At 36.0% G+C, this 10,907-nt stretch overlaps 1 protein-coding gene across 1 annotated transcript in view; it reads left to right on the top strand.

The window, feature by feature from the left end:
• Window positions 1-484: 484 nt before the first annotated feature.
• Window positions 485-10,907, top strand: part of LOC149947642 (uncharacterized) — a 36,335-nt gene continuing 25,912 nt past the window's right edge. The window contains exon 1 of the mRNA XM_090172453.1: window positions 485-968. Within this exon, the coding sequence (XP_090028579.1) occupies window positions 962-968 (7 nt within the window). The 5' untranslated portion in view covers window positions 485-961. The remainder of the gene's footprint in view (window positions 969-10,907) is intronic.

The following is a 10,907-nucleotide window of genomic DNA, read 5'->3' as shown; positions in this document are numbered from 1 at the left end:
AATGGAAGATAACAAAACAACAACAGAGATAAAATAAAAAAAGCCGTAGAACGTGTCTAGCAGACTCGGCGTCTTATTCGAACCAGCCTTAACCCGAAAATTAATTACGGGACAACGAAAATTTCACGGTTTGCCGTCTGATCCATCACGAGTACGCATTTTCGAGTTCCAATCAGTGTGAAAATAATTGCGCTCCATTTGGCAAAGCCACTGTGGAACGCGCGACTAACGTGGAACCGACTATAAAGAAATTATACAATTTTTCTAAATTTTTTCTAAATATTTTTTTGCGGATCGCCCTGGTGTTGGAGAACTGTACTAATACGGGTTTCCCACCCTTCGGGGTATCACGTGACGTGATCATTTGGAAAGTGGAAACTCAACATGCCGGGTTTGGCAGCAAAAAAAGGGACGAGGAAAACCATTCCGATTTGTGTAGGGGGGGGGGGGAGCGAAAACCCGGCGTCGCGCGGGAACTTCTCTCTAGGATCCATTCTGCAAGTACGAACTTCCTTCGCTGACGCGCTGGTAACCCCCCTCCGTTTTTGTGGCCATAACCGAGAAACTTGCCGGTGAGCCTCGGAGCGACGTAATGGGGAAAGTGTCTAGGAAGAGCGCTACTTAAGCCTAACGTCGGAATCACGGTGGAAGGCCAAGGTGAAGCGAACAGCCGACCAATTCAACCGCGCCGCGCTGCCCCGACCAAAACAGACTCTCCGTTGAACCGGCAACGAAAAGTGGAAGTTCCGTCCCAAATTGGATCGGCCGCTTACTTCGGCTGACGGCGGAACAACGAAATACCTTTCGACAACAATCGGGATCGCCTTTCGAGGCTCGTCTTTTGTTTTTTCGACGTTCGGCCGAATTATTTGAAGAAAGGGAGGGAAAAATAGTAACAGAAATATTGACTTTGTGTAGAAACGCCACGGAAGAACGTGTTTTTTGGAGCCTGTAAGCAGCTATGGCAGGTGAGAATGCTTTTCTAATATTTGCTTGAAAATTGTATTACCGTCGTGTTCTCGCTATTTCAATATACTGATGGAGAACCTCGATTCCCGCTGATTTTGTTCAGTTTTGAGTTTTCCTGGAAATTATACGTATTATCAACGAAAACGTTTGCGGTACAACGTGCTTGTAAGAAAACTATCTCTCTCCTGGAAGAGAGCGAATATTGTCTTGGGTAAACTAATTTTTATTAAAATCTTTCGTATTTTATTTTCAAGAAAATCTTCGAATTTCATCATAGGGTATACATCTTTTTAAGGATAAGTTTTCTTAAACGCTATGATGTTTGGGGTATGGTATTTGAGTAGACCAGATTTTCGGAATATTGAACATAATTTGACCTAACAAAATGTAAAATATATAACATATAGTTAAATAAAATTGAAGTTGTGCCATTTATAATGCTGTGCCATCAGAAAAGTAATTTGTTATAAATATTTTGGGTCTATTTCATGATATTAGATCGAGGGGCAGGTCACTCCTATTTTGGGTGCGTCTTAATCATAGTAAAATGATTAAACCGGGTAATCGTGATTAAATCAGGTTAATCAAGATTAAAAAATCTAGTCAAGATAAAAAAATCTAATCACGATTTAATCACGATAATCACGATTTAAACGAGATGTAATTATTCTAATCATGATCTAATCTTTTTAATCAGAATTTAATAATTTTAATCACAATTTAATCATGATTTAATCAGTATAATCGGTCTAATCGAAATTTTATCGAGCGCGCTAAATACGAAATAATAATTCTAATCACATATTAAATTATTCTAATCAGCTCGTTCTAATCACGCACTATTATAATCATTCCAATCACCAATATAATCATTATGATTATCGTTCTAATTTCTAATCGCGATTTAATCATACTAATCACGATTTAATCGTTTCAATCAGGATTTAATCATTTAAATCAGATTAAATTATTTAATCATGATTAAGTCAGATATAAACATTCTATTAATTGATTTATCATGATTTAATCAACTTAATCATGTTTAAATTGAATTTAATCAAAATAATCGCAATTAAATCGGATTTAATCTTTCGAGGGGTGCGTCGTTTATCAAGGAAGTGACCTGCCCCTCGTATTAGATTCCCTATCAGGAAATTCAAAGTTTGACTTTTGTCTATTGCAGGCGATGGTACTGGTAAGACTAGTCCTATATTTAGTGCAGCGTAAATATCTTAAATTTCTTAATAATATTAATAATAATAAGTTTTTCAGTTCAAAATATTAAGATACCTACACTAGGAAAAATATTTTATCAAAATATAAAACATTTGGGTGGTAATGAGAAAATGCTACAAAATAAACCTTTCTCATATTGAATTTTAAGGACAGTGTATTTTGAATCACGAATTACCAAAAGTCGGAGTACAAAGTATATACGAAATGATAGACGTTCAAACTTTTAGTAAGGCGTTTCCACGTAGGTGTTGGTAATTGGTATGGTCGTTAACATTCAACGAGTGTGGTGCACACCTTACCAATCTGCCGCGTAATTGCGTAATTGTTCATGATGTGAATTACATATTTAAGGTTTTTTCGTGACTGATGTATCAAATATCTAGCTATCTTGCCCGAAGTGTTAAATATTTAAAGTTAAACGATTCCAGGATAGCGTTTAGCTCCATTTTTAGTAGTTGCTTGGTATGCTAGAGAAAACCAATTCTTATAGGGATGATGTGTTAAAAAATGGCTTATGATGATAAAAAATCCGCTCGAACAAATCATGGATAATGACGATACTCGAGTGTTGTTTTAGACACCTCGTTTTATTAAATTTTAGTCTATTCCTCAATATATTATATCACTAAATTAGTATGGGATATTTCAGTTGTTATTCAAGGTTCTAATATTTAGATAATAACAAGATGTCCCAGACATTTGAAAACACACAATTCCAGATTCCCGGCCCCCAAATCGCTTATATTAATAAATTGTGATGTCAAGGCCCCATAGTTTCCTATAACTCTTTACAATACGGCGGTGGACTACGCTGTACGTGAGACTAATATATTCACAAATTCCTCGATTGGGGTTGTTGGTAATAATCGGTGGAAATACACCCTTCTGTATGATTATGTCTCATAATCCTTGTTTTAGTAAATAATAGGGTTGCACTCTTATGTTTTCTGGTAAAGGTATTACGAGACGCTGATTTCCACAGGTACGTTTCACTTATACCACTGTGGAAGTTTAAGGAGATACGGGTATGAGGGGGAGCCAAAGGAGACGTCAAACCCTATTTTTATCCTTCCGAATAAAATGGTTAGTCTAGAAAGTAGCAATAAATAATAGAAATACATAAAAAAGGTGTTATTAAGAGATTTTACTATGAAATCAAAACTTCGTTTTTTTCCAAAGTTACCGCTGACTCCCGATTTCGTGTTCATTATTCTACTAGGCTGTTACTGTAAAATTTTGCATAATGGACCACTTGTCGAAGTGCTCGAACGGGCAAGTCTTTGCCCTTCTCCCCTTTCATAAATACTGTAAAAATGGGCGACTTTTCGGGCCCGTGGCAAATTATGTAATCGCCGGCCCTTCTAACTGAAATTTTTAAGGGGTGGGTGCCGTTGTATAGGGCAAGGCGATGGGCCCCTAAAAGCACGTTTGCTGGCCCTTTTCCACCATGCCCCGAGTATTTTGCTTGGCCCTGATTATTAGCTAGTCCTAAATCGTTCTCCTCGAAAGCCCCTCGAGACCACGTATATTCCATAATAAAGCTGGTTTTATCCAGATATTTGTTGGTCATTTTTAGTTTTTCCTTAGTTTTGAAGCGTGGTTTCCTAAGTTTTTGATAAAGGTAAAGTTATTTTTTAAACATAAAATTAAATTTTTAATTTTTTTAACTATTTAGGTAAATTTTAATTTTCAAACAAAATGAAATTGTTAATTGGTTAACTATTTAGGTAAATTTTAATTTTCAAACAAACTGAAATTGTTAATTGGTTAACTATTTAGGTAAATTTTAATTTTCAAACAAACTGAAATTGTTAATTGGTTAACTATTTAGGTAAATTTTAATTTTCAAACAAACTGAAATTGTTAATTGGTTAACTATTTAGGTAAATTTTAATTTTCAAACAAACTGAAATTGTTAATTGGTTAACTATTTAGGTAAATTTTAATTTTCAAACAAAATGAAATTGTTAATTGGTTAACTATTTAGGTAAATTTTAATTTTCAAACAAAATGAAATTGTTAATTGGTTAACTATTTAGGTAAATTTTAATTTTCAAACAAAATTAAATTGTTAAGTGGTTAACTATTTAGGTAAATTTTAATTTTCAAACAAAAATAAATTGTTAATTGGTTAACTATTTAGGTAAATTTTAATTTTCAAACAAAATTAAATTGTTAATTGGTTAACTATTTAGGTAAATTTTTATTTTCAAACAAAATGAAATTGTTAATTGGTTAACTATTTAGGTAAATTTTAATTTCCAAACCAAATTAAATTGTTAATTGGTTAACTATTTAGGTAAATTTTAATTTTCAAACAAAATTAAATTGTTAATTGGTTAACTATTTAGGTAAATTTTAATTTTCCAACAAAATTAAATTGTTAATTGGTTAACTATTTAGGTAAATTTTAATTTTCAAACAAAATTAAATTTTTAATTAGCTACATATTGATATTACCCATTTAAAAAGTGTTTTTTTTGGTTTTTAAGCATAATTTAATTTTTAATAGGGTATATATTATGCGAAGGAATGAAAGACATCAATGATTAAAAGTACACTATAAGGCAATTTTATTGTTAAAATATTTTAATTGTTAAAACATTTCAACTAAAAAAGCGCGACATGTTTCGGCTTTATTAATTAAATTTAGATATACACTTAAAATATAAAAATATTTTAAAAGTTGAGACGGATTTGAGGGCAAATTTACATGCCCCACCTTATTTAGTTTATAAAATGTCACGTACACGAGGACCGATATTCCGAACCAGTATTTTACAATAGCTTCTGTTTTGACAAAAAAACTGTTAAAATTAAAACGCCCAAGAAAAATAATTTCTGCGTAGCGTACGTAGAATTTATATTAAATATATATTTCCGGGAGCATTTCGAGCTATCGATATTTTTAAGGACATCTCCCAAATATTAAAAAAAATTCTCGAATCGTTATTAAAGCGAATATTATCGTAATACCGGTATCCGAAGATATTTCCGTACGTGGCCCGGAGGCAAAAAGCGAGAAAGAAAAAGTCGGAAAAGAAGGGGTTAAGAAGACGCGGAGAATAAAAACGTTACTGGGTCTAAAAGGGAATAGGAAGACGGAAACCCGCGCCAAACCAAATTCTCTCCGCTCGCCTTTTCGCTAAACAGTATTTCGTTTCGACCCCTTTGGCAAAAAGTGTCGTTTCTTCCTCGGGGAAGGAAGTGAATCGCTCGTAACCTTTATCCGAAAATACCTCGCGCTTGGCCTAGACCTTGCCAAAGACATTTATTTCGACAAGACAGACCTTCTCGGGCTCGTAAGCTCGCTAGCTCCGTAATTACCTAACGGCTTAACGCGTAGATAGTGTGCCAGCTACCGCGTACAATGTTCGAAATAACGGCGTTGTTCATTGTCGTCGAAGGAGTGACATTAGAGACGCGGCTTCTGTAGGGAAAATATATCGGTGGTGGTCTTTCTTCACCGGTTCAACCAGGAAGGGAAGTTGCAGAAGCGGCCGACTCGTCTCGGCCTTTAGGCAATTTTCTATTATATTTATTTCCTTAAATTATACCGCCTGAAGAAGACATTCGCGTCGGTCATTCGAAATCGGGGGCTTATATTTGCTCGTTTTGTTTGGACTAGCTACCGTTTCGAGTGGCGTCAGAATCGCCTTGACCTTGTACATTTGCCAATCTCATTTATACCCGTAGGATGCCATTCCCACCTCGATATTAATGATATAAATTTGTTATATACGACGTTGGGCTATTATCGCTTCTTTTCTCTTCGTATCGAACTAGTCGTAACCACCTAGTATTTGTAGACCATTATTAACAACAAACTCGATTTTATCGCGTTTGAATGATATGCCTCTTGGCTAAACACCCAAAATAACATTTCGTAGTTTGATGTCATAAATTACACGTTTGGTTTTGATAGCGAAATTTTCCCCATAAGTTTTCTTTTAGAGTTTCCCAAATTGCCTCCACAGGCTTAATCGTAAACTATGATTAAAATAATTAAATATAATTCAATTTTTTATAATATCAAGAAGAAAATGTCGGAAGTAGTGCTGTAAAACTATTTCCAAGCATTGTCGTGATGCTAGCTTGAGAATGGGGCTGACCAAAAAGGGAAAGCAACGAGTCTTTTTTTCGCGCGGAAGTATACCAACTGTCGAATAGGCGATAGCATAAATTGTTTTGGTCTTAGCTAACTTGTTAAAATGTTCCCGGAAATTCGTCATAAAACTGCCAACTTCTATAACGCGCTTCCGCGATCGGGGTTGGCCGTGGTCAAAACATAGTGGCTGCTTCACTAAGCCTATAGGTTAAAAACGTGTTCTAGTCTGAGTCTTTAATTTTTTTACAATTTTCTAGTCAGAGACTTAATATCACAATAATAATAATATTGTCCGAGTCGTCATTAGATTAGGTTTAACAAATTATCTTTTTTTTCTATTAATAAAGTATAAATATTTAAAAACATAACTTACCACTTATAGATTTATTTATTGAAGCTGGAAGTCGTTGTTCAACGGTAAACTTGAGAGCAATTTTATAACCACGTGACTATTTTTAAAGGTTTCTACCGTTTGATGGCGCTCAAATGTTAACCGAGATAAATTTTACGTTGCAGTTTATGCTATCGTCTATTTTTATATCCGCTCTAAAACGATTGAACATGTGAAAATATGAAGTCGTTAAACTTTAGTTTGTTGTTATTTGTAATAATTTGCCTGTTGGTAAACTTTGCTCGTTGTATTACCATATTTTTACAGTTTATCATTGAGCCTTGGAGTTATTTCTAATTCTTATAGAGTTCTTCAATCATGTTATTCTTAATATGCCGAAAGGCTTAAAGTAATATCTTATTTTCGAATGGGGATGCTAGAGGTGTTCTATTCTCCGCAAATAAAAGTGCTAACGTGCTTGAATGCTCTTTCGACCAGTGTGAGGATTTATTTGGATTTTACAAAATAAATAGCGTGCCTAAGGATTTATTTGGATTTTACAAAACAAATAGCGTGCCTAAGGATTTATTTGGATTTTACAAAACAAATAGCGTGCCTAAGGATTTATTTGGATTTTACAAAATAAATAGCGTGCCTAAGGATTTATTTGGATTTTACAAAACAAATAGCGTGCCTAAGGATTTATTTGGATTTTACAAAACAAATAGCGTGCCTAAGGATTTATTTTATTTTACAAAACAAATAGCGTGCCTAAGGATTTATTTGGATTTTACAAAACAAATAGCGTGCCTAAGGATTTATTTGGATTTTACAAAACAAATAGCGTGCCTAAGGATTTATTTGGATTTTACAAAACAAATAGCGTGCCTAAGGATTTATTTGGATTTTACAAAACAAATAGCGTGCCTAAGGATTTATTTGGATTTTACAAAACAAATAGCGTGCCTAAGGATTTATTTGGATTTTACAAAATAAATAGCGTGCCTAAGGATTTATTTGGATTTTACAAAATAAATAGCGTGCCTAAGTATTCATTTTGATTTTACAAAATAGGCGTGCCATGCTGGGTCATTTTGGCTCTACGAAATAGGCGTGCCATGCAGGGTCATTTTGGCTCTACGAAATAGGCGTGCCATGCCGGGTCATTTTGGCTCTACGAAATAGGCGTGTCATGCAGGGTCATTTTGGCTCTATGAAATAGGCATGCCATGCAGGGTCATTTTGGCTCTACGAAATAGGCGTGCCGTGGCGGGTCATTTTGGCTCTACGAAATAGGCGTGGCATGCCGGGTCATTTTGGCTCTACGAAATAGGCGTGCCATGCCGGGTCATTTTGGCTCTACGAAATAGGCGTGCCATGCAGGGTCATTTTGGCCTAACGAAATAGGCGTGCCATGCAGGGTCATTTTGGCTCTACGAAATAGGCGTGCCATGCAGGGTCATTTTGGCTCTACGAAATAGGCATGCGATGCAGGGTCATTTTGGCTCTACGAAATAGGCATGCCATGCAGGGTCATTTTGGCTCTACGAAATAGGCGTGCCGTGGCGGGTCATTTTGGCTCTACGAAATAGGCGTGCCGTGGCGGGTCATTTTGGCTCTACGAAATAGGCGTGGCATGCCGGGTCATTTTGGCCTAACGAAATAGGCGTGCCATGCAGGGTCATTTTGTTTCTACGAAATACCAGTGCATTGAAGGGTAATTTTGGTTTTACAAAATACGAGTGCATTACGGGGTCATTTGGGTTATACAAGCGTGGTCTTCGGTATTAAGAAGTTTTTCTCTGAATTGGCAAACTTCGCAGTAATGTGAAAACTTTTAATATCTTTAAACTGGTTTGATACGCGAGATATGCAGAATGTTCAGTTTCCTTGAGAGTATTATCCAAATTCAATGTGACCTTGTTATGGTAACCGTCAAATGTAGATCTCTTTTTGATAATAAATTAACATTCGCAAGTTTTGCATGGACTAGCGCAAGCATGCTTGGTGGAATTATCACCAAAGACCTTTCAACAGACAATAAGGTGCAGTCAAAGTTTAATGCGTATCAAAAACGTTTCTGTTGTCACGAATGAGGCGCTTAATTGGCATTCGAGCGGGGAAGTCCTCGCAGTGCCACAAAGTACAAACGTCGTGGACGTAGGATGGCCACCGGACCTAAGCTCGCTATGTAAGCTTGACTAGTCAACCGAAAAGTTCCGAAAGTAGAGATTTTTTCGGGAAAAACTACAATCTTTTTTTATTGGTAGAAATAGCTTTGTGTAGGAGTACAAACTTCATTGTATAATGCGATCGAGGTCTGCGGGGTGATTAGGGGCACGTAATGCGAATGAAATTTCACTTTTAAGTGAAAATAATACAATTTTTTAGCAGTTTTTTTTCTTCAGAAAGATTTCCTCTAAAAAAGTCTAAATAGGGGCCCCTTAAATTACCGTCATTTCTGCGGAAAATGGCCGGTGTACGAAGCATTTCTCTTGTTTGCGTTCCGAGAGACGTTACGAAGGGGAATGTAATTACCCAATTAATTGGATAAGGATCGCTAGAAAGTGTCGCCAGCGCATGTGTATACACTTCACTTTCGGGTCCAATTTTGTCGTCGCCAAATATAACTAGCCTCGTCAGTGATCCGAGACGCGTTATGGGACACTTTGGAAACGACTTTCCTGCTACGGGTCTGCGACGGAAGCCGGGAAGGTTACGTTACCGCGTTTCCTGTTTTAGTACAGGGTGGGTCACTTTGCGTTCCCTGTTTGCATTCTTACACTGAGTTGTGATAATCTTCTGAAGACGAATGCGTTTACTTTTTTTCTACAATGTTTTTGCCAGTTATAAGTTGAACGAAACGGAACTTAACGTAGCGAAAGAATATGGTTACATTTTTTGGTTCACAAATAAATTGGGTTAACAATAATAGTATTACTATCTGGAGTTAGCAATGTAACCCTGGCACCAATTATTATGACACGACTTTTAAGTTTTTATAAATCTATTTCAACATTTGTTAACCACGCAATTTGAGAAGTCTTAATACTTATAAAATTAAGATTAAATATCTAAATTGGAGATGTTACAAATATTTGCATAATGTGTTTAAAGTAACACAATTGTTTGCTTCAATGTTTGACTTTTGCTAGCTTCGTGCTCTGGTTTCTGGAATATCTCTCCGGATGTTCACGCTTCCTCTTTCTGCGCTGGTAACCATGCGAATTTTCATTTTCGTACAGTCGCAATTACAATACTCGTCTGGGCCAATGTTCCTATCATGCTTATTGTACCTTAAACCCATTAAACTTAATATGGTTATGGCGTATAAAGCTGGTTAAGTTTAATTTTGACGTTTATTCATGCACCATATTAATATATAAATTTATATAAATCGTAAGTAAAGGTCGTTTGAGAGGGTGACTTCCACTTTTGTTTTTTTTTTCTAGATTAGCATTTCTATACCCTTCGTTTTGTTGCTAGCTCTTAGGTATTAAACTCTAAAATTACAAAAAATATGAAATGTTGCTTTAGCAACACCACATGTTGTCGAAGTTATTTCAACATCACACTAGGTATATTTAAAAAAAATTCCCACCGTTGAAATTTTAAAAGAATTTAACCATGCTTCGACAGCATGAACGAGGTGCTTAGCGTTCTGGCATCGTAGTAAGAGGAGCCAGGGTTCGGTTGTAGCTGGGTGAAACACCTGGGAACCACTCCTTCCACGTTGAAATTCAGAGTTCTCTCGTCATCTGTTAAAGGGGCCCTAGGAGTACTTAGGTTTTCATTTTTCGATAAATAAACTAGCAGAGGTTTTAAAGTAATAGCAGGAAACTATAGAGGTATACACTTGGAATTCCATTGGGACGGGGATACGAAAGCGCGTCGATAAAAAGGCGGGGCTTAACCACGTCAAGTGTTAGACGTAACGCGACATTTCAAATTCATTGGCTCGAAGTTTGACGCGAAAAGAATGCGTCGTCATAGTAACAAATAGGCGATCTTCCCACGCAAAAAAAAGGCTTATAAAACAATGGATTTAAAACCCTCAATTTGCTATCGTACTTAATATTTTGAGGTAATTATAATGTTCTTCGCGAAAGAAGTGTAGTGATACCTAATTTCAGGTATTTTTATGGTTATAAAAGAGATAACCAGGTAAGCTAATAATATAATAACCATGACTAGGCTTAATGACGAGTTTTCGTCGAATGAGGGAAGCGAGGCGCGAGAGTTTTTCTCGTGAGTTTTCCCGCT

The sequence above is a fragment of the Leiobunum rupestre genome, chromosome 4 (assembly GCF_980474605.1).
Source record: "Leiobunum rupestre chromosome 4, qqLeiRupe1.1.hap1, whole genome shotgun sequence".
Classification (NCBI taxonomy): domain Eukaryota; kingdom Metazoa; phylum Arthropoda; class Arachnida; order Opiliones; family Sclerosomatidae; genus Leiobunum; species Leiobunum rupestre.
Note: the sequence above shows the minus strand (reverse complement) of the source record. Positions and strands in the feature narration are given on the sequence as shown.